Source organism: Cryptomeria japonica, chromosome 7 (genome assembly GCF_030272615.1).
Source record: "Cryptomeria japonica chromosome 7, Sugi_1.0, whole genome shotgun sequence".
Classification (NCBI taxonomy): domain Eukaryota; kingdom Viridiplantae; phylum Streptophyta; class Pinopsida; order Cupressales; family Cupressaceae; genus Cryptomeria; species Cryptomeria japonica.
In genome coordinates, this window is record NC_081411.1 from 567,263,811 (window position 1) to 567,288,748 (window position 24,938).

General features: G+C 37.8%; 2 protein-coding genes across 3 annotated transcripts in view; both read left to right on the forward strand.

The window, feature by feature from the left end:
• LOC131036328 (uncharacterized) overlaps positions 1-24,938 on the forward strand; it is a 188,490-nt gene that overhangs the window by 137,114 nt on the left and 26,438 nt on the right. The window lies entirely within an intron of this gene.
• LOC131036330 (uncharacterized) lies at positions 4,697-7,625 on the forward strand. Its single transcript, XM_057968184.2, has 5 exons — positions 4,697-5,444; positions 5,557-5,855; positions 5,965-6,362; positions 6,486-6,897; positions 7,008-7,625. Exons 1-5 carry the CDS (start codon positions 4,714-4,716, stop codon positions 7,604-7,606), a joined length of 2,439 nt encoding a protein of 812 aa, XP_057824167.2. The 5' UTR covers positions 4,697-4,713; the 3' UTR covers positions 7,607-7,625.

Below are 24,938 nucleotides of genomic sequence, written 5' to 3' on the forward strand. Positions count from 1 at the left end.
AGGAAAATCTCCCACCTGCAGTTAGGAAGAAAAAACCCGAAATTGAAGGAAAAACATAGCAAACAAACCCAAAATGCGATGAAATTTGAAACGTGGTTTGAGAATGGACTGAGGATTAGTCCAGTCCAGGGGTAAGGCGAAATTATGCCTCGGGAAGTGTGCCATAGAGTAAAATTTTCATTTTTTGACAATAAATTTACGTAATGGTCCATCATTTTTTAAAACAAAAATGAGGACAACATAAGTTTTGATGTGTTTTTCAGGTGGATGACCAAGGAAGCACCATGTATTTTTTAGGTGGATGACCAAGGAAGCACCAATGAAGTTTGCCAACAAGGGAGCACAATCGAAGTCCAATATCAAATCAAAATGGAAGAGCATCATTGACATAGACCTCAAACATGTTGATTTGGAGGAATTTAAGAAAAGAATGTATGGACATGGTGGACACATTCCTACACCTATTGCTTGCAAAATGATGCAGAGTGGAATTGTCTAGGTAGCTGGATTTCCATCAGCCAAGGAGTGTGCTAAGCTGATAGTTGAATGTGCCTTGCACCATAACGCACAATCAAGAGAGATAATTGCACCAGATGGAAGAGTCTTGGCTAATCTTTCAGAATTATCCATTCAAGAGACATTTGGCATACCAAGCCATAGTAAGACCACATACAAGACTAAGGAGCAAACCAAGAGGGTCTATGATAGTCAGTCTGAACACTGTGCTGTGAATGTTAACAAGTCTTGTTTAGAAAAGAAAAGACCTCAAGGGAAAGTGCCAAAGCATCTGCTGCGTTTTTACTTCAAGGAAGAGTATGGTGATATCATCCTGCTATTGAACATAATAATGGGCAGCCCTGAGGGTGCACCATCCAAACATGGATGTATTACTTCATAGATGAAATCACCTCACGAACCAAGTTATTTAATTGGTCCCGCATAATCAGCGATAACTTTCATGAATAGTTGATGGACTTGGAGAGGATGAAGACATTTTACATGAGTTCTTACATAGTCTATCTATTGGCTGCAACTTATAGATATTCAAGACTGATTTGCAAAGGCACAATTGGAGGTGGTGAGAATGAATTCCGGTCATATGATTGTTATCCATAGCTGCAGCTCAAGGAGAAAAGTCATTTCAAACAAGTGAATGATGCATTCCTCATGTATATCACAAAAACATTGCAAGGAGGTACTCATAAGAGACTTTCTCTTGAATCAAAAAGTCTAATCAACAAGTACGGATCTTGGTTTATCCAGTTTCCAAAGCTCACTTATATCAGAATCCAAGGTTTCACTGGCTGTCCTTACCGATTGCCAATCTATCCAACTAACAAGATGGTCCTGTTAGAAGTTCTCAGATAGTTAGAAACATATTAGAGCTTCAAGCAGAAGGCTGCTATCTTTTTTCCATTCTTTATTGGAAACATGCTAGAATCTTGTCCTTTAGCACAAGCAACTGAAACAGCTAGATTGGAGATGCAATCGTACTCTTTTACCTTTTACCAATCCAGGGCAAACTTTGATCCTCGCGGCAATATTGAATCAGTGAATGGAGAAAGATTTGGACATAGAGTGGATATAGAAGACTACTGGGTAGATGCTGTTGATGAGTATGCTATTAGGAAAAGGATGTGGTCTAGGTTGCCAATTTGTTTGGTCAGGATCACTGAACTCTTCCCTGTGCCAGATCAAGTGGAAGAAAGTGAAGAGTGCACTCAACCATGCTTTGATGGGAATGCGCCTCTCCGTCCTATCATATGGTCAGAACATGAACATGTTGACTTAGCTACCTTGATGCGACCAGTAGAAAACTATTCCTATTGGTGGGTTGATCAACAAATCCAAAGGCTGAAAAGAAGAAATGTAAACTTGACATATGACTTTATGGGAGAAGTAGAGGAATGTTCCTCAAATGCTGAAACTTCTCAAGGTGCCAGACAAATTGAAAGTGCAAAACAAAAAGTAGGAAGTTCTTCAAAAACTAAAGGAAAGGCAATTGTGACTGAAGGACCTGTTCAAAAGAAACAAAGGGTGGAACCATCTCGTTCTGCTGCATCCGCAAACATAGATGTATTGGCCATTGATCAGTCATTGGCAGAGATGGAAATTCCTTACCCAGTCCATGAGGAGAATGTAGAATCAGTCCATCAAGAAGATGAACAACCACCGTCTCTTACTGCACAAAAATTCTAGAATCAGAAAATGAAATGGATGTTGAAGAAGGAGAGTTTCAAGAGGGAATGATTATGCTCTCTGGGGTATTGCACGTAAAGAAAGCAACCAAGAAATAGAAGGCAACCAAGAAGTAGAAGGCATTAATCAACTCACTGTTCCTGATTGGCTGAGGGAGAGATTGAAAATAAAAACACAAGTAGTAGAAGAACAAGAAGAAGATGACATGGCTGATTTCTTGGCCAGATTAGAGCAAACTACTGTGAAGAAGCCAGCCAAAAAGTTCACCATCTAGAGAGATGAAATAGGATGCAGGACAGTACAAATTGCAGTGCCAAAAGTAGACAAGGCAAAGGGAGATATTGGTCCTCATGAATACAAAATCACTACATTCAATTTGGGACCTGTTGTCCTCATTTTTGTTTTAAAAAATGGACCATTACATAAAAATTGTCATAAAATGAAAATTTTACTCTATGGCACGCTTGTCGAGGCATAATTTATCCTTACCCTTGGACTAGAGTAATCCTCACTCCATCCACAAATCACGTTTCAAATTTCATCGCATTCTGGTTTCGTTTGCTATGTTTTTCCTTCAATTTCGGGTTTTTTCTCCCTGACTGCAGGTGGGAAATTTTCCCTAAGTTGCAAGTTTTATGTTTTCCTTTGTTTTAGTCTTTGTAGGGAAATTTTTAGTTAATTACAAGTTCACTTTATATGAAAATAGAACTTGTAACTTACTTTTTATTTCCCCCTTGTTGCTTTTTGGCTTTTTAAGTCATTGTAGGAACTTTTTAGACATATTACAAGTGAACTTTAAATTATAAAGTTTAAATAAACTTGTAATTCATTTAAAAAGTTCCACTTAAGTGATTTTAAGTTATGGTAGGGGTTTCGCTAGACAACCTTGATAGTCATCCTTTGACATTAATGACAAAATATCCAACAATTTCTGCCTCCCAAACCCCAATCATCCCCTTCTAAACTCAAGCGTCAAGCTCCTAGCTTGAAATCAATAACCAAACATGGTGCGACCAGCCAAAAGGGTACAACCAGCAATCAAGGAACAACAACTAATAATCTCTGTGAAATGTCTTTTCAAGTGGACCTCCTCCTTGACTGATATGCAGAGCAAACTCCTCTAAACTTGAACTTGGATTGATCAATATATGCAGCTGTACTTCTTGTATGAAAGCACTAAGTGATTCTCCAGACTGTATCTTCCAACAGTGTGAAGAATGTTGCTCATGAGGGTTTTCATCCTCATAAAGCTCTGAGAAATGATCTCTAGCAAACAAACTATAAATCTCCAACCAAGCATAAGGAATGAGCTCCACAAAATTGCTTTTTATATCATACCCAAGAAGTTCAACCCTCTTCACCAGGCCATGTGGGATTAAATAAAGTCAATTTTTTAAGTTTCCCAATGTGGAGTCCAAAATATTAAAGGTCTCATTCTTTTTTAAAATAAAACATCTTTCACTTTATAACTGGCCCTTATAATCCCTTTATTAAAATAACGGTAAAATATTTAATTTAACTTTATAAATCAATAACACATCGTTATTTAATCTAATAACTCCAGACAATATTGCATCTCGGATAAACATCAAAAGCAACTCTGCTGACATTACTAAAATTATCAATTGACTCTGTCAGTGCACATCACTGACATTAAAAATTGTAAGTGTAGGAGAAAGTGCCCGATAAGGCTCCAGAAAAAGGCGTTGCGCTCCTTATACCTATCTGAACAAGAAATTGCTTCTGTCAACACCTTCAAGATTCCCTAAACCCACTCATTAGCCTACGGGAATCTCATGAATAGGCTAATGGTCTCTTTGCACCAAATTGGCTTAGGAAGGGGACATTACAGAGGACCATAGATGACACACTCGCCGAAAACTCGGCGAGTGACAAAAACTCGCCGAGTTTTTGGGCCTGGCGAGTAGTAACGACTTCTACTCGCCAGGGAAACGCGGGCGAGTTTTTGGCAAAAACTCGTCGAGTTTTTGGCGAGTTTTTGCCAAAAACTCGCCCGCGTTTCCTTTACAGCCGAAAACGGCTTAAAAATTCATTTATTTTTTGTTTTCCAATTATGTTTTGGGCTGAGAAGGGGGAAATTCATTTGGAAGGCTTGGAAGGTGATTTGGGGTGGTTATTGAGTGATTCCAAGTGGATTTGAAGGGAAAATCAGATTCCAGGTAAGTTTTTTAATTTTTTTTTCTATGCTTTTTTAAAACAATTTGTTTATTTTTTGTTGCATTTAGATTGATTACAAATGATTCCTAGGTAGTCTAAATCATTTCTAAGTTATTTACACAAGATTTAACACAAGTCTTGTTGAATTTTCACAATTTTTTTGAAGAATCTAGTTTTCAAAAAAAAATTCAAACCCTACTTTTAAAAAAAAAAAACTTCGAATGATGTCTAAATTTACTTAAACTAATGTAGATAGTTTGCTTAGTGCTAAATTGTTTAACTAAAATGTTAAATTTTTTTTGCACTTTGTATGTGTAGGTTAAGTAAGCATTAATCATGGCAAGGGAGCAATGGCCACTAGATCCATGCCCATCTGGATTTATAGGCACCCGTCCTAGAGGTGCTAGAGATGGGGCATGGAGGTATGCCTATGAGGGACCCGATCCTGGGTCAATTATATGCATAAAGTGTGAGAGAATACTTCATGGAGGCATCAACCGCCTCAAATACCACCTTGCAGGAATAGATAGGCATGATGCTAGAGCATGCCCTGGGACCAATGAAGAAATAAAAAGACAAATGAATGCCCTACTTGCAGCTGGGGAAGAGAAGAAATTGCAAAGGGAGAGGGCAAAGCTAGCCATGAGATCAGCCATAGCTGAATCTCAAGGTGTTTCTATTGACCTTGAAGAGGAAGAAGAAGCACTTGAGGGCATAGTGGGCTCTCGGCATTGCCCACGTATCTGCAAACCCACCATCAGCTCGCCCATTGCTTTTGCTTCCTCTAGTAGAGTACCTGGCCCTGTTCCACTTCCATCACAACGATCAGGGTCGATAGGTGATTATTTTGTGCCCAGAAACACACCTGGAGCACAACCATCATTAGAGGCTAGTGGATGGAATAAGGAGGTACATGAGAAAACTGACATTGCAGTTGCTGATTTTTGGTACTTCAACAACATTGCATTCAGTGTGGCGGAGAATGCTTATTGGCTGAATTTGGTGATTGCTATGACAGTTTTAGGAAAGGGGTACAAGGCCCCTTCTCGCAGGGATTTGAGTGGGAGGTTAGTAAATTACTACATAGTCCACTTGATTTCATTTTTAATTATTTTTTAGATTTCTTGTTTATTAAATCAAAATTGTGTACTAATACCTAATTTCACTTTGCACTTACAGGTTGCTCACAAATGCAGTTGCTAGGGCAAGAGAAGTGATGGAGGATCAAAAAATTGATTGGGCAAATTATGGCTGCACCATTCTTTCTGATGGGTGGATAGATGGCAAGAACCGCACCATCATCAATTTTTTGGTCGCTTGCAAGGACAATGTAGTGTTCTTGAAATCTGTTGATGCCTCCAACAAGGTGAAAAATGCAGAAACATTGGCTGGAATGTTGGAGCGTGTCATCATGGAGGTGGGGGTAGAGAATGTGGTGCAAATCATCACAGATAATGCAGCAGCATATGTGTCAGCAGGTAGAATCCTTTTGAATTATCACCTTTAGGCATTAGCAATATTCTCATTTGTTGTGGGCTTTGTTTTACTTGGTTGCATATTTCTTAAGAATAAATTCTTCTTTTGCAGGAAGAATCCTCCAAGAGAGGCACCCCACTCTTTTTTGGACACCTTGTGCAACACATGTCCTTGACCTTCTTTTGGAGGACATAGGAAAACTTGAGTGGGTGACTCCAGTTGTGGAAGATGCAAGGAGGATCACCAAATATATCTACAATCACCCTTGGGTCCTAAATTTGATGAGACAACACACGCAAGGGAAAGATTTGGTGAGAGCTGGTGTCACAAGGTTTGCAACGATTTTCTTGACGTTGCAAAGCATTCTTGCTGCATTGACTTCTTTGAAACAAATGTTTGTGAGTGGAGAATGTCTTAACTCACCTTATTCAAAGAAGCCTGAAGGAGAGGCTGTCGCATGCATAGTCTTCGACAACCAATTTGCACAAAGGGCTGCAGAGATTGTGAAGGTTGTTACTTCAAAACTTTAATTATTAAATTTTAGTTATTCTTGATTCAAGTCTCTCATTACTAATTTGTAACTTCATTATTTAAATTTTGATCTTTTTGTAATTTGTATTTTTCAATTGTAGGTGTCAGAGCCCTTGGTTCGAGTTCTTCACTTGGTGGATGGGGATAAAACCCCAATGGGATATCTTTATGAGGCCATGGATAGGGCCAAAGAGTCTATCAAAAATTACTACAAGGGGGATAGGCTCAAATTTGATCCCATTTGGGAAATTGTTGATAGGAGGTGGAACAATCAGCTCCACCAACCCATTCATGCAGCAGGGTACTTCCTCAACCCTCGTTTTAGGTTCGGGGGTTCTTACTCAGATTCGAATGGAGAAGTCATGGAGGGCCTCAGTACATGCATTGAGAGGATGGTACTTGATGTTGAGGAGAGAGACCTCATTGTGAGTGAGCTCCAAAATTATGAGGGAGGAAGGGGTAAGCTATTCTCTTCAGAGCTGGCTAGGAGAGGAAGAACCACTCAAACCCTAGGTATAACATTTGCCATTTGGATTTTGGGATCTAAAGACTAAAATGATTGATAAATTATGTTTTCTTTTTTCTCTTTGCTTTCTAACTTTTCCATTTTATTTATTTTGCAGATGCTTGGTGGCAAAATTGGGGTGGAAACACCCCACATCTCAAAAAATTTGCCCTCAGAGTCTTATGTCAGCCTTGCAGTTCATCCAATTGTGAGCGCAATTGGAGCTTGTTTGAAGCAATCCACACAAAGAAGAGGAGCAAGTTAGCGCAGAAACGGCTCAATGACCTTGTCTACGTGCAATATAATCTTCGATTGCGCGTAAAGAAGGTAGAGGAACTAGAAGGTGGTCCAATTGACTTGGATGATATAGATCCTTACAGTGATTTGACATCACAGGAGCAGCCTCCATTGTTTTCCGACACTGACATCACTGATTTGGAGAGGCAAGCTATGGAGGAGGGGGGTGGATTTGGTTTCAGGCTGGATGACATTGAGGAGGATGAGGATGAGGATGAGGATGAGGATTCATTGCCAGTGCCAGAGGCAGGTGGAGACATAGCTTCATCCAAGATGGAGGATGAGTCTCAATCAACCATACCGAGGGAGGAGGTACAGTCACACCCAGTCCCACAGCAGACTTATACGACTAGACAGTCTAGACCCTCTAGTTCTACCTCTCCCCATGTTTTTGCTAGAGCTGGGAAGAGGAAGTTGTAATTGTAATTTGTAATGATGTATTTACTTTTGGTTTTACAAAAACTATTTAGTAATTTACTATTTTGCTTCAGGCTTCCAGCCATCAGCATTCCTCATGAGGATGCAATTTTGTAGACACTTTGCATTTAAATATATCTAGAATCAGCTTGTTTCTTTTGTGTTATCATTTATTGACTCATTGGATGCATCTTCTCATTAAAAATTGCAAAAAAAATGCGTTTTTTACTAAGTTTAAGCGTGTTTTTAAGTTGCCGAGTTTTGTCGAGTTTTTCTCGAGTTTTCGCCGAGTTTTTTTCCCAGGGGCTTGGCGAGTCGAGCCGAGTTGCGAGTAGTTCAACTATGCAGAGGACAACCTTGTTTAACCACAATGGTACTCTTCACCAAGTTGAAGAGATTGTGAGAAGTACTATTAGCAAGAAAAGTGGGTAGACACAAATTGGAGTTTTAAGCCCCAAGTAATCTTTGAGTTTGTATTTATACCCCAAACTTGGTAATAGCAGAGGGATAGGAGGTTAATGCATAATGTGGAATAGACAGGTTAATAGAATAACACATTAACTAAACTTAAATAACCCTCATATTGTGACACATATAATAACCAACTTTGTTGTATTCATATAGATGTCTATTCATCTTATACATTATCTCTATACAGTTCTCCTTTCTATTATATTGTCTTCCTTACATATCCTTTATATCTTATTTCTTACATCTATCTCCTCCTTTTGTTACTTATTATCCTACCTTATGCATATATTTGCATAATGGGACGTGTCCCTTACAATCTACAACTTATCTAAGGGCTGTCTTTCTAGCTAGGAGCTTTGCAATCTCCATGTGGTGATTTGCTATAGAATATTCACCTCTATTCTATTCATCGGCATATTTCCTACTAACATCACCCCCCTTCAAAACTTTGTCTTGTCCTCAAGGCAACTCTATCTTGGATTATTCTGAAAGATTGATTTCTATATGTCCTTAAGATTGGCAATATTTTTGTCCCAATGTACCTTAGCTTGCTGAAGAAGCTGATTCTAGACATCAATTTGTATAAGCCATGTTAGTTTCTGTGCATCCTTTAGTAGCACTATGACATGTGCTAATCTCAAGCTAATGGCCTCTCTTAGTTGTTGAAATTTGTCCAAAGTATACTCATGCTGATCTTGTAGTTGTTGGAACTGTGCATGCAAGGCTTCCATATGTGCTCTAGTTTTCCCATTTGTATCTATCTTTGCATCATAAGATGTGGCCACTTGAAGGATATGGATCTCAATATGATCCATCTATGCTTTGGTCTTTGCAGTGACTGTGGAACATTGGAAGCAAAATTAGTATAATGCATTGATATCACTTTTAGTATTGTTTAAGGTATTGATATGTCCAATGTAGAGTGAGTAGTTGCACACTTCTTTTTTCAATTCTACATGTGTGTTGTGTCGTATATTAGTAACTTGTAATTATGTATCCTTCATTACCTCTTAAACTAAGATTTCAATTTGTGCCGCATGGTGTTGAGAAGAATCCCCTTGCACATGAGGGCTCTTAGTCTAGGACTCTAGATATCCTTGATAATGTCTTCTAGCTATTTTCTAATAGCTACATGCTGTTTTAGAATATCCCCCAATTGGAACTTTTGTAAAGGGGGAATGCTAGATTGATTAACCTAGGAACCAACTAAGGGTAGTTGGAGCAACTCTGGAGTGGCTACTAGTTGAAGCTGCTTTTTCTTGGTCAAGAAGTCCTTAATGGATTACATGGGGGAAGTTGCAGTAGAGGAGGATGGATTATTTGGGGATGGCGAAGGAGAAGGTACTTGTTGATGTGTTTTTTAGGACCTCAAACACAAAATAAAATACCAAGTATTCTATCTTCTCTTGAACAAAGAAACCTCATGTGCTAAACTTCATGATCAAATGAGACAACTCCAAGGTTTACAATGCGAACAATGCGACTTTATGCTTGGGATAGACTTAGTGAATATAATGTGATAATGCCGGTAATCACAAAGGAACTTACGCTTATGAACACTGCTGAAACACAGAATTTTACTAACTTGCTTGGAAAATAAAGACAAAAGGATTATGGGTTGAGAGATCTAATCTAATCTTAGAAATGTAAGAGATGATTGTTGACTTGGTTCAACCAAACCAAGCGTTGCTTCACCATGGGGAAACAACTACACAAAGATGGTGCAATCTCCTAAGGATGAGCAGTTGATTTTCATATCACCTTATGCACACCAACATTATGAACAATGAGCATTAAGTAATTGAAGTTAAGCTTTTAATCAAGTTTAGTCTAATCACGCATTGCAACTTGCAATCAACAAATTCCAAGTGTTATGAACATTAGGCTTCACCATTCATCAACAATAAAATCTTCCATTCATCTACACATCTAAATTATGAGAAGTAGAGACCATGCAACAAGTTGAAATAGCAGACAAGATCCACCATGCCTTCAATGAAAATAGTATGTTTATTACAACGAACCTTGGCAACAATCTCCTTCCTCCTACTCTTCTTCTAGCTTCTAACTACTATTGATCAACTACTTGCTATCTCTAACAACTATTAACCTTTACAAATGAGAAGGTAATGCCTTATATAGGCATCCTTATTACAATGAAGAACCCAGATTGATTCAAGATCAATGGCCGAGATTACATGACAAAACCCTAATGAGGGTTACTTGTAACTAACACCTTCTTGACTAATGAGATCATTACAATGTTTAGGACACATGTCCATCTTGAAGTTCCAACCAATGAAACATGAGGTTAGGTACATCAACGTTTGTTCCCTCCACATGTGTGATTGTAGATGAATCTGGTTCAATGCACTTGGACACACTGATGTGGCACCTCTTGATAGGTTGAATGTGACTAAATGCCACCTCAGATTGCACATCTTGTAGATCATCACAAAGAAGTCCTTGTGTTTGAGCAATATCTCTTGATATTAAACATTTCCAATTGCTTGTTGTGATTGGGACATATTCCCAAATTGCGTCATCGTGATCAAGCTTCTAACTTTGATTAACTTTTTTGAAACTATCCTTCCTTGATCACATTTTCATTTTCATTTCCATACTTGGAAATTTACCTTCTTGTGATGCATTCCCAATCTCAAACTTGGAATCTTGAAATATTTCCTCGGTGCTTGAATTCCTTGGTGGAGTTCTTGACTTCTTGTTGCAACAGTCGTAACTTCTTGATGTCGTACTTGTGACAACCTTACTTTGCATTTCTAAAATGTGGAGCTTGACCTCTTGTTGTTGTTGAAACATGCTTTGATATTGTTCGTGTTTCACCATCATTTTCTTGATATTTTGGATACTCCTGACTTTGATCTTGGACTTCCTTCAAGATTGTTGTAAAATTTCTTCTTCATTCTTGCGATGTCCTTGAATTACTTCTCCTTCATTATGTGAACTTTTTTGTTCCATGTCCATAATCTTTGATGCCTTTGTCATGTCCCCATGACAAATGTACAAAATAAAAATACGTATTCAGTCTTTTAATCAGACTACGGATGTTGGTTGTCTTAGCTTTCTCCTCAAATGCTACCAATGAGTATTAATTCAAATAAATATTTCCCAAATTTGTTAATGACTGAAGTTAGTAATTAATTAATATAATATTTATAATAATATTAATTATTTATGTAAAAAAAAAACATAATAATAATATCGATATTAATAATCAATTATCAATATTAACAAGGATTTCCTAAGTCTATTGGGCAACGACCCTTTCTAAAGTAATATTAATAACAAATGTTAATATTAACAAATAGTTGTTATGCGACGGCTCTTGGAGTCGCTTACCATGGGCAGTGAGGACTGATGGTAAGACACGACTCTTGTCAGCGGTGCCTCTCCTCAGGAGTCGCGTCTGTATAGCTGACTATCCCAGAGTATTTAGGGATGGGGATAGGGAGAATAAGGGAGATTGGGAAGAATTCAGATGGGATATTTTATAAAATATTAAACATTCAGCAGTCCGGTCAAACTAAGACTGGAAAGGCAGTCGGCAATTTTTATTGGGATGTGTTTAACACGTATGCTTGATATGTGAAGCTTGATAATGTTTTATGCAGAATTTGATAGTAATATTAGTATAGACTGCAATACATATGTGTTGACGTGTATTTTGTACACAATCAAACACAGAATAAAATACCTAAGGGTACCTTATCCTCTCTTGAATAAAGCCTCTGATTGCTGAAGATATCGCGAAAAAGGATCAATCAGGATGACTCCAAGGTTCTTGTATGTAGGGTCTCTACGTGTGGATAAGCTCTCTGTGGTATGATGCGATTTGCTGGAATCACAAGGGGACTTACATTTGATGATTGAACGTCTGATCTGCTTTGAATACTGCTGGAACATAGGCTCTTACTGGCTTTGACTTGAAAAAAAGGAAAAAAGATGAGGGCGAAGAGAGGATCTAATCCTAATACTAAGAATGTAGGAGCAATGATTGATCTTTGATGAAACTCTAACTAGGTCTTGTTTTGACATCGCAGGACCATCTCCACAAGGCTAGTGCGATCTTCGAAGGGAAGCTTTATGATGTTCAAATCATCACTGCAGGCATAGACACCATCAGGTTGATGCATATCAATGAAGAAGCGACAATTGAAGTTAAGCTTAGCCTGAACGATTCCAGTTGACTACACAAGGCAAGTCTGCAATCAACAAACTGCTAGTAGTATGGATATGCGAATTTCACCATCAATCAAGCATATTTCTTCCACTCATCTAATAACATGAAATCAAATATGAGAAGTATAAAGACCATGCAAATTGTCGAATTGACCCATAAATTTCACCATTTCTTCAATGAAGTTACAAGTCTTTTACAACAACCTCTTGGCAACAATCTTTGCCTTCTCTCTCTACTCTACTCTAATTGCTATTCTAATCACCTTCTAACTACTTTCTATCTTCTAACTGCTTCAACTATTTACATACTATCTCTCATTGCCTTTACAAAATGAAGAGTCGGGGTTTATATAGTGCCCTCAATACAATTCGATGGCTAAGATCAATTCGAGATCAATGGCCAAGATTTTACAATGAAAACCCTAATTAGGGTTTGTTACAATCATTACATAACATTTAATGCTTGACCAATGAAATAATTGTATTGCTTGGACACATGTCCTCTCTGAAAAAATCGACCAATGGATAGCCGGGGTAGGTACATTGGAGTTCGTGCCACCTTCCATGAGTTAGGTACATTGAATCTGGAAATGCTGAGGTGGACCACACTGACTGGAGAAGTGATGACTAGGATGCCACCTTGTCTGACACTTGTAACTTGGTAAATATTCAACTTGGTGTTGTTGAGAAGCTAGCTTTAATTAATTCATCTGGAACTATTTGCTTCTTCAACGAACCCTTGTTCTGACTTCTTGTGTCCTTGATTTGCAGGATGATGATGTACCTCGCCTTGGAATGCTGGATTTGGAAGAGGTCGCCCTTGATGACATTAGTCCAAAGAAGATCGTCCTTGTCGATGCTAGGTTGGATCGAAGAAGGTCGTCCTTGTCCTTGCTTGATCGTCCTTGATCTGGCTTGATTTTCCTTGAGGAGAGTCTTCCGACTCGTAGATCTTTCGAGCTTGGAGTCGCCATCTTGATACCTACACAACATTTCAAAATTAGTAATATATCTTGAAATCTAAAAATTAAACTTTAAAAGGAATATTCAAGATTTTAATTAGGAAACTTCATGATAAATCTTGAGTTATCATTTCCTAATTAACCATGTAATACTTAGATTTTTCCCAAAAATGCTTAAAAAAATCAAACCTTGAATAAGGGTGTCAAGATGATTTTGCCATACCTCTTCTTGAGAATTAACTCTAAAAAAATAGATGAATTTTGGCTAGGCAAAGTGTAGATCAAAGCTCTCCCTTGGATAAAATGCACCTCCTTTGGCTTGGAAAAGAACTCCACCTTCCTCTTCAAAAAATCTAGAAATTCGCCTTCAAATACCTTCAAAACATCTGGATTTTATCCTCCAATCTAGCAAGAAATACGCCTCTCCAATAGCCTTCAAGATGAATTTCGCCTTCCTTAGTATCCACACTTGGTAGAAATTCGCTCCACACAAGCTAGATTTCGCACTTCTTCTTTGTCCTTCCAAATCGCATTTGAAATGATGAGTGAATGATGGATTAAAATCGCTCAACACACCTCTCTTATATAAGCGCTCCCCATTTCATTTCCCATAGGCCGACTTGAAAAATAGGCCAAAAGATAAATAAAAATTAAATAAAAGGAGAGGCCGACTTGAAAAATAACATTAAATAATACCCCAAGCGCTCCCATTTTATTTTTAAAATAATAATAATTAATTTTAAATGCCTTTATAATTAAAAAATTCGATTTTTAGGCTCAAAATTAATTATTAAATGTTAGGCGCACTTATTAAATGTCAATTTAATTTTTAAAATATCTCAAGGTTTCATCGAAATTGGCATTTAATGTGTCATAGATGATATTGGTGCCTAGGCATGGCAAGATAATGGACATCAACAAGATCGCTCTGGTCCCTTGGAGAGGGACAGGAGCGCCTTTTCATCTTAGCCTTACAATTTCTTGTTTTTCACATTCAACACTTCATCCTGGACGCTAAAAATGGGATTTTCATTCGTAACTTTGAGTTTGATCAATTCAATCTTTGGAATGAATGCTCCTTAGAACCATTTTCGCCCTGGTCCCTTGGTGAGGGACAGGAGCGATTTCACCTTTTGCCCTTGGTTTTTGTCTTTCAAATCGCCACTTCAAGTTTGGAGGCAAACAATGATCTTCGTTCGTCCTTTAATGCATGTTCAACCCGCTTCTTCAAGGCAAAAACGTGCTTTCCCAAGATTTTCGCCCTGGTCCTTGAGTGAAGGACAGGAGCGCCTTTTGCCAATTGTCATCAAAATTCGTGGTCCTTGTAACTCCTTTCCACCTCGAGGCATTTTAAACATCATTTCAAATTCGCGCCTTTGCTTAGATTTGTCCAAACTTGGCGAGAAGGACTGGATATTAAGTTTTTCGCCCTGGTCCCTTGGAGAGGGACAGGAGCTATTTTGCAAATCCAAGCTTATCCGTCCTTTGTTAGCCTTCCAAATTATATTCAATGGATAAATCATGTTTTCCTTGGTCTCTTCAAATCATAAAATTGTCTTGATCCTGCAAGAACAGTGCAAATTTGAAATTCAAGCTCCGGTCCTTCAGTGAGGGACGGGAGCACTTTTGCAATTACAAGCCAATTCGTCCTTTGCTAGCTTCGAAAATTATCTTCAATGGATCGATTGTGTCTTCCTCCACCCACCTCAAACGCGAAACTTGCTTTCCTTTTGCCAAAAACTTGCCTTGAGGGAAAATCGCTCTGGTCCCTTGGAGAGGGACAGGAGCGCCCTTTGAAAATAGCCCTGGTCCCTGGGTGAGGGACAAGAGCGAACTTGTCATTTAGGTTGGTTTTCTCCTTTGTGGCCCACTTAAATTATATTCAACGGACAGAGCACACTCCCCTTGGCCTCTTCCAATCGCAAAATTATTTAAGTCTTGTGAGGATAATGCAAATTTGGGATTCAAGCTCCGGTCCTTCAGTGAGGGACAGGAGCGAATTTTGCTCTCTAGGCCAAATCGTTACAATTTTCATCAAAAAATGTCTTGGCTAAGGAAGATATCATCTTACTTCATGCTATGAATAAAAGTTAATGTCCAAAAAAGGTCTAAAATTGTGCATATAAAGAAAAGCGCTCTGGTCCTTTAGTGAGGGACAGGAGCGAATTTGACCTTCTAGGCAAAAACTTCATCATTTCATTGTTTTTGATCAAGTCTGGATGCTCTATCATGCTCATTTCGTCCTTCACCATGCTTTTGATGTCTCAATTTAACCAAACAAGGCCAGGAATGGCTCAAATAAGTATTTTCGCCCTGGTCCCTTGGTGAGGGACAGGAGCGCTTTGCCTTGGTCCCTTGGAGAAGGACAGGAGCGAAATTCGCTCTGGATCCTCAGTGAAGGACAGGAGCGAAATTTTGACTTTTTGAACTCTCTATCAGGATAATTTTTATGGAATATAACATTTAAGTATAAGTGACATTTCACTTATACTTTAAGTTATATTCCATATATACTTTCAGGATGTTTGAGAGTGGTTTCAGACCTCCAGGAGTTATATTGCAAAATCTAGTTTTTTGAGGTTTTTCAATTTCCAGACTCAGTCAAATTCAAGATCAGGACATTCCAGACTTAGCCAAATTTCAGGATCAGGACTTTCAGACTTAGCCAAATTTCAAGATCAGGACATCACTCAAGCCAGACTTGCTATCCTATTGATCTCCCCGACAGCACTCAAAATGCAAAGGCTAACTAACAAAACCCTAAAAGACCCAAAAACAAACCCTAAAAAGCAAAAAAAAGCAAGGGTCCCCATTTGCAATGGGGCGATGTGTGAAAACGTCACAACAATATGACAGTCATATTTAGTATATAGTGGCAGACCAGATCTGACGCATGTCAGATTTGTCTGCCTTTACAGTCACAATTATACTAACAATTAATGTTTATTTGGCAGCATCCCATAAACCTTGAGGGCATGGTCCCAAGATAGGTAAGGGCTTGGATCTGTAAACTTATTATGGACGTATCTATCCTAACATGAATCAAATCAGTGATATTCCATAGTTCAATCACTTTACTTATTAATAAATTAAAGTGATTGAACTATGGAATATCACTGATTTGATTCATGTTAGGATAGATTTGTTTCCTAACCAATTTGGTTGAAATCATAAGTACATGGAAATAGATTAATTATGGTTATAACAGGTCTAAACCTAGTAGGGGACATTACAGCCTTTGTCATTGACCCGGATCTTCTTGTTGTTCTTGGATCCGACCTTTGTCTTGAAGTTGTGAAGTTCCAATTTCCACACTCCATATTCTCCCTCTTGAAATTATTGATCTTGTCCTTTGTCTTGATGTCTTCTTTCCTTGTTCATCCTTAGTTTTCCTTGCAAAAGATATGATACCTTGAGTTATAAACAGAATTGGAATTCTAATTTGAAATAGAATGCATCATAAAAGGATATAATAATTCCTTGACTTGCACCTTAACCTTTTTCCAAGAACTGAAAGATATTTGTGGTAATTAATCCTCAAGTAGAATTTGTAAGAAGAGATTGATAAACTTTTAAAATCTTTTACTTCTTATGTTTCACTTCAAAATTTCCAGAATTTAAACCTGATTTGCTTCTGATTTTACCTTATAAATGTGAAATTTCACTCCTAAAATCATAATTCTGAACATAACTTGCAAATCCTGGAAATGGAATCCAAAATTCTGCTCCTCATTTGTATCTGATCTGCTCTCTAAATGGTTTTGAAATGAGTTGAATTTAATTTGATTGCACTTCCCTTATGTATGCATTCAAAACATGGATCACACCTCTTCCTCTACCAAGCCAACTTGAAGATCTCTTTCCTTGGGTGGGTTTAAGAGGGCTTAAGGACAAAGCAAAGTGCTTTTGGAGTGTCCTTAAGGATCCTTAAGGACAAATTAGAGCGTTAACCCCATTAATGCAAATCTGCAGGCATGGATTTAATTTTCTTCCTCTTGTCTAGGTCGGCTGGCCTATTGACTTAATTTTCTTCCTCTTGAATGCATATAAAAATAAGTCCAGCACCTAGCATCAAAGCATCAATTCGTCCCTTACATCCAAGTCAATGAAGTGTGCTCCATTAACAGGTCTGCACTTTTTGATTTGATCTTGGCTGAATTTGCAGGTCTGATTTTCCATCTCTGACTGCTGGGCGCATTAGGCAGGTGGTCAAGGAATGATCCCAAGGCAAGGCGGGATTAAGGTGGTGTCAAGGACAAACGCTTATGGACCAAGTGAAGGGCACAATTTCATATAATGCAAGGATAAATGCAGATCGGCAATCCAAGGTTTGAATGGACAAAGCAAGGGCGCAAATCCTTGGTGTGAAGGGATAAAACAAAGCTGGGTGCAATTCCACCTAGGTCAAGGACAAAATTAAGCACAGGTTTTCATGTTGTGCAAGGACACTTGATCAAGAAATTCCTTCTTGGAGGTGAGCGCATTTGAAATAGCCTCAAGGACAATTGCAAGGGTGGAATTTTCTAAGTGGTCAAGGACAAACTTCAAGAGTCATGGGTGTAAATTCCATAGTCCCATGGACAAAACCTTGGATGCAAATTCGAGATGTCCAAGGACAAGGACCAATGATGAGTGAATTTTCCATGTGCTAAGGGAGTAATCCCAATGTGCAAGGTGCTTATGAGGTGAGAAGAAGAACAAGTCCTAGGTGCATATGAGATGTGCTCAAGGACAATGCAAGGTAGATTCCATGTTGATCAAGGACAATGATGAGCGATTGCTTGGATTGTGCAAGGTTTTGCAAGCGCATCAAGGAGTTTTGTAAGGACTATCAAGAGCGTATGTGAGGAGTCTCTAAGGACAAGATGACACACCCCTAAACAAGGACAATTTAATGAGTGATCTTAGGTGCATTCCTTATGAAGTCAAGAATTTGAATTCAAATTTTGAAATTTTTTACTTAGACAAAGACAATATACAAAATTCCCCTTATTTCCATCATGTCAAGGTCGGAAAATCTGACCTTGGCAAGAAATTCTCCTTGTCAAAACATCTCATCCCTAGACCTCATCACCCTCAACACTTAGTATTTTCAAACATCAATCCTCATGACAACCTTGCAACATTTTTTGCAATTTTGACAACTATGACAACATTTTGCAACCTTGACAATATTGATAACATTTTGCAACTTTGACAATATTGACAACATTGACAACTTTGACAACATTTGAAAATTTTTACAACCTTTAGCAATTTGTCCTCAAACCCAATCTTGACATTCGCACAACATACCTCTCACTAGTAAAGGTTAACAACTATGACTGAGAAGCTATTGCCAAGCTAAAGACGACCAACTAAGACACATAAACCAAACAAGAGTGGGGGTCCCCATTTGCAATGGGGCGATGTGTGAAGACATCACAATAGTTGCTTTTTACATATGGATGGATTTGCTTCTAAGGGGGAAGATGGCATCTCTTCATATTTTTCTTCTTCCTTGCAGATCTCCTTCCAAGCCTTCTTTGTAGCCTCTTGATTTCTTCTTGAATTTGTGTTGTTGTCCTTGGCTTCTTGAGCATTAATTTATCCAATCTTTGTTTTGACTGGAGTTCTCTTTTTTGTATTTCAGAAAGTTTTTTCTTTTGGGATGTGGTGGTTGAGGGGACTACCTCCACAATAGCTGCTTCTTTTAGTTTTTCTTCCTCCTATGCAACTTGTTCCCACTTTTGACGTAATGTGGTAGCTAATGGTGTGGGAATCGTTCGATTAGGGATTCCAATGTGGTAATGGAGGCCGCCATGTATCTAATATGAGCTTCTTTTGTTATGGCTCTATTTGGTGTTCCCATCTCCTCATATACCTATAAAGTATGTTGCACAACTCCTTTCTTGAATAACCCACTATATAAAGTATCCTCATCCATTAGTACCTCTTATTGTTCTCTTGTTGATTTCTATTTTTTCGTGCTTTCCTCTTCTGATGGAGAGGTGTCCTTGTGTGCTTTCCTCTTTTTCTCTACACTCATCTTTAAATTACCTAGAATGGCCATAACAGAGGAACAAAATAGTTAAGGGGAAATTTAGTTAAAAAAGGAGGAAGGCAATACATATGAATTTTCTTCATTATTCCCTAGAGGAATGTGAAAAGCTTTGGTATCATCCACAAAAGATATTTCTTCCTTCTTAGAGTCTTCCACTCCATTTGCATCGACGAACCATAATAGCCCAAGTAAAGCCTAGAATGTATTGAAGGGTTATTTCATGGCTACTACTTCAAAATTAACTATTACCTTGAGTGTGAAACCTTGTACATTGACCTTGACATTCTTCCATGTGCCCATTGTCTGCATCCCTCATTTGCTAGACTGTTATTGTAGGGAATGTTTGTTAGCTTTGGGCTTCCAAGTTTCTCCCTTGTCTTTTGTGATATGATATTAATGTCTACACCTAGGTCTACCATGATTTGTTTTACCTTTCAGTGATTATATTGTGCAGTTATCATCAATGGCCTATTTTTCCAATCCTGATCTCTTTATATATTGTGGATTTGTAGGTAGATGTTTGTTTATTCAAGTATTTACCAAATTGCTCTAGTGTCACCAAAAGATTCTTCTATTGGGACAAGGTGGTCAACTTCTTTAATGCAATTACTTCTTTTGAAAAGCATCCACTTTCTTTGTTTTATTGTTGGATGATTGTTTGTTTTGTGTTTTCAACAACTTATCATGTTTTTTCTTTGTAGGTTGGAAATAATCCGTTTCTTCATCCTCATCTAATTCTTGACTATTTTCATCATTTATAATCTTCTTATTTTTAGCAGTATCAGTCCCTTGGCAGGTGATTAGGGCAGATTTATTTTTCTTTTTTTTTTTGATATTATATTTTTGTTTTTCTGAAATTTTGTCCTCCTAGTACTCTTCTTCGAAGGTATTTTCACTAGTGGATTTGTCGAATGACGAATTATCTTGCTTTTGATACCTTCTAGCTCCTTGTGAAGGTAATTTCCTTGTAACTCTAGCCCCTCTACTTGGCCCTTGAAGTTCATCACTGTTGGATTTGGGCCGGGTGTTTTGAAAAATACTATCGTGCCCTTACAACTATAAAGGTCATGATCCAAATTACCATAAAATGCATACTTTTTCCTTTTGTCTAACCAGCATTCTATGACGTAATGTCTAGGCTTAACGCATTTATAGCTATTTGTATCATCTCTTTTGTGGTTGCCACCTCTGTAATTAAATGATCTGTTATCCTCCTGATAATTCTACAAAGGAGTATTTTGCAATGTGTTAGCATTTCTCGTCTCTCCATGGTGGTAGCCTATATCTAGTGTCTTTTGTATACAAGGAAGGTTCCACAAGGCCTTTTACATATGCCTTTGTTTGATCAATTTCTTTCTTATTGCCTTTGGTTTAGTGGACATTTGGATCTTGGTGTGTTTCTAGACTTCTAAGTTGGAAGCCTTTTGATGGACAGTCATTTGTCTCATGATCATCCCATTCGCCGCAAAGCCAACAAAATACTGATTGGAGCTTTTGCGATACTATTAGAAGTTCCACTTTTAGTGCTGCAACTCTCTTCTCACCTCGTGCCTTCAAGCTTTCATTTCTTAAACGGGCCCTTGAATAGTAGGAGCACCATATGTTCTGTTTTCCTTTGTTGGACTCTTCTCTTGCCATTATGTCGTGGCATAAAGTGAGTTGTTCAACTGCCAGTTGTAATTTCTCTATACCTCACTTTCCCTATCTTTATTTGCCTTCCTCCATGGTTGTGCCTTGATGCATTATGCCAAGGTTACTGCATCTACATATGTATCAAAGATTCTACCATGTAGTGCTGCCCATATATCTTTTTGAAGTCCGCTGATGAACCATTCTACTTTTTTCTTTTTTGTCAATGGTTCCTTCAATTTGTAGGATGCTACCTTGAACCTCTTATTATATTATTTTACTGATTCTCCTTTTCTATATGCCAATTCTCTTATCTTGCTTATACTCTTGGACAGTACTTCGAAAGTGTTAAAGTTCACTAAGAAGTCTTTTTTTACTACCTCCTAATCCTTATCATGCTTGGGGCAAGTTTTCTTGTACCATTCTAATGTGTCTTTTCTCAATGATGTGACAAAGTAGAGCAACTTAATTTTATCTTCATTGACATCTTTCCTTTGCCAGAGTGACTCTGGCAAAATATGTGTTCTACGGCCTCAACAGTATCCTTACTGAATACTGGGAGTTTGATTGATGGCTCCATTGTGTATCAGGCTTTCTCTTGTTTTAGTTTGCAAAGGGATTGAATCTCTTTATCCTCCGTTTAGTACTTCTTACTATTGCACGTTTGTTTTCTCTACCCTTATCTCTTGCTAGTTTGGTATCAAAGTACTCTTTACCCAAAATCTCTTCACAATATATTATAATTTTCTCTTGCAGACTCTTTTCTTTTACCTGCGATTCTCCTTCAATTGATATTCTTCTTGTTTTATACGTCATTGGGGATGTGTCCTATTCTATGGGTTGTTCCTTTTCATGACACTGTTTCATTTCCGGTGATGTTTTCTTGTTTATAAATGGCATTTCATTAGTTAGTGTTGACACTTCTTTCCCTATATTCAACATTGATTTATGTTCTTTCTCTATTCCTTGTTCCTCACACTTTTATTGAATAATTGTTCCAAATATTCTCCCTCAACTGATAAAATCTTTTCCATGGTTTTTAGAAATTCCAAGAATCTATTATCTAATTTTATTGTACTGTTTGATAAAAATGGTCTGATTAGCAGACTTTTATTGAAATGTATAGAGGTCTGGAGCCTCATTATTTCCATAGCCACCTACCAATAACTTCTTAAATTCCCCATATTCTTCTATACTCATTTTTAGGTTTGTCAAAAATTTTCCTAGTTCTTTAAAGTTTGAAGTCATTTGTCCCAAGGTCTTACATTCCTCTTCATGAATTTCTTTTCCCTTTTTTCTCTCAGCAGCACTCACATTAGCGCACTCAACAATACCCACCTTGGGACACTCACTCTTTCTCTTTTATGCATTTTCCAATCTCTTGCGGCCACTATTTTTCTTCCCTTACAGCATCCTGTCTTTTCCTTCTTTCCTCAATGTTTGGACTTGCCATGTTAACTTCTTTTGTCAATATAATCTCCTGTAGTCTCTCTTAATTTCTTGCTGTCTCCTTTTGCCATAGGAGTTTTTGATTTGGTGTTGTTAGATTACTCCTTTATTCCATCCCATGGCAATTATTTTGTTCATATCCTTTCAGGGATTCCTTTCAAAGATCCCCCCTTTCCATTCTCCATATCTTTGATGCCTAATCCCCTCTCACAAGGCTAACACCAAGGAGATAGTGTCGTGATTTATAAAAAAAAATTCATCTCTTTTTCTAGTATTCCTGTCCCGATTAGAATTTAAATTTTTCCCCTTAATCTACTCTATGCTACCTAACCAATTAGCAAGAAAAATGGGGAGACACACATGTGAGTTTTGAACCCCATGTATTCTCTCTGAGTTGTATTTATACCCCAAACTCGATAGTAATAGAGGGGTAGGAGGTAATGAATAATGCAGAATAGACAAGTTAATATAATAACATAAACAGAAATTAAATGACCTTCATATCCAGACACATGTAATAACCAACATCCCTATATTCATATAGATATCAATTCATCATATACACTATCTATACAATTCTCCTTTCTATTATATTGTCTTCCTTACATATCCTTTATATCTTAATTCTTACATAGCTTTTCACATCTATCTCCATCTACTTTTGTTACATATTATTCTGCCTTATACATATATGTGCATAATGGGATGTGTCCCTTACAATCTACAACTATCTAAGAGGTGTCTTTCCAACTAGGAGCTCCACAAACTCCATGCGGTGGTTTGCATTAGGATATTCGCCTTTGTTTTGTTCACTTGAATATTTCCTTCTAACAAGTACAAAGCTTCCCAATAACTGTCTCCTAAAGCCTCCAAGGAGTGGTAATGAGAACATCAGAGATACTAACATTGCACTTATACTGGGAAAGCAGGTGTCTCAAAACTGAGTCAAAGGCATTCCCGAAGTTTATGAAACAACGAAAAACCATGAGCCTCCTCAATAATGGCCCGAAGATTAAAGATGTGACCACAGGTTTGATAATCTCCTTTGAAGCGGGCCTGCCCTTGAGCTCAAAAATTACAAGTTCACTAAGAGAATTAAGGCATAAAGATTAGAGAAAGATATGTAAGGGTGGTGATATTCTTTTTTACTGGTCAACCTGTTTACACTAGCAAGCTGAAAGCATTCATCACCTTCAAAAGAGTCATGGAAACTTTGTAAATTGCCTTTGCTACATTATCCACAATCTAAGAGTTTGCAAAGCTAATCTGAGGCAGTTGAGACCATTCTTACCTCCAATAAACAGAAATCCCAGCTTGTGGAGGCTATGTAACAAACTACGTATGAAAACAACAGACAATAAATTCTCTCACCTTTGCCATGGACCAACAGAAGCATGAGGGGAAATGTTGACAAAGTCTCTTTAAACCTTCTCCAAGGCCAGAAAATTCCTTTGTTGTGTGATTACAAGAAATAAAGATGGACAGGCTATAGATGCTAGTGCCTCAAGGGACCCACAACGTAACTGCTGCACACAACTCGTCTCTTTGTTTGCTCACTTTACTTTAGAACTTTTTGTTGTAAATCTTTGTTTCAATTGGCTGATTGATGGTGCTTATACCTATGTTTAACTCTGACTTGTTATAGACTTGTAGTATTCTCTGTTTCATACCAGTTACTGTACTTTGATATTCACATTTTTTGTACTTTTGTTAAGGCCTATTGTTTTTCTGTGAAGGGCCAGATTCTGTTGATATAGTATATTGTCTTCTTATCTACCCTATACTTTATATAGGTGTAGAAAGAAGGAAATTGGGTCAAGCAGTGTGCAACACAATTGTACACAAAACTGTTAGGTTATGATGATTAACCATCCAAACGAAACCTATTGCCAAACCTTTTGTCAAGATAAGCACCATTTACTGTATTGGTTGGTGTTCAAGCTTATTCATGGCTACAACCGGAGTTTTTTAATTGTTGTATCATGTATGTGACCTAGCTGACAATTCAGGGGCCATGGAACTATCATTCCTTTTGAAAAGTGCTTTGATGGGCCATTGGGTCATTATCTTGGAAGAGTTTAATGGATCCATAAGGTTTAACTATTGGGGCACCAAATATACACTTAATGGGATTAAATGGTTTGACATGCTGAGAGAGTGCAAGACAACCAAGGGAACACCATTAGGTCTATATACCAAACAAGGGCATCATAGACACTATGATCACCTTCCCAAGGCCAAGGTTTAGGGCTTTCTAATGATAATGCAAGATAAAATCTTTGTGCGAGCGTAGGGATTATTGATTTCACATACAATACAAATATTTTTGTTGGATGCAGAGTAGAATAACAGCTCAAGCAAGATATTTTGAATCAATGTCTTGGTCCTCATGAATAATATTAATGTTCTCCAAAATATATGTTACTAGTTCCACCTCTTTACACAAAACTGGCTTACTTATATATCGAAGGAATATCAAAGGAATTTAACTTAGAGACAGATTTCCTAAGCTTTTGTATGTAGGGCACATTTTGTGTCCACACAAATTTAAATTTGATAATATTGCAATAATTTTGGGTTT

What these genes read in the sequence shown, in the direction of transcription:
- LOC131036330 (XM_057968184.2), top strand. Translation starts at nt 4,714, where the DNA reads ATGGCAAGGGAGCAATGGCCACTAGATCCATGCCCATCTGGATTTATA. An exon ending in CGCAGGGATTTGAGTGGGAG is followed by an intron (nt 5,445 to 5,556) that starts GTTAGTAAATTA and finishes TTGCACTTACAG; the next exon opens with GTTGCTCACAAATGCAGTTG. An exon ending in AAGAACCACTCAAACCCTAG is followed by an intron (nt 6,898 to 7,007) that starts GTATAACATTTG and finishes TTTATTTTGCAG; the next exon opens with ATGCTTGGTGGCAAAATTGG.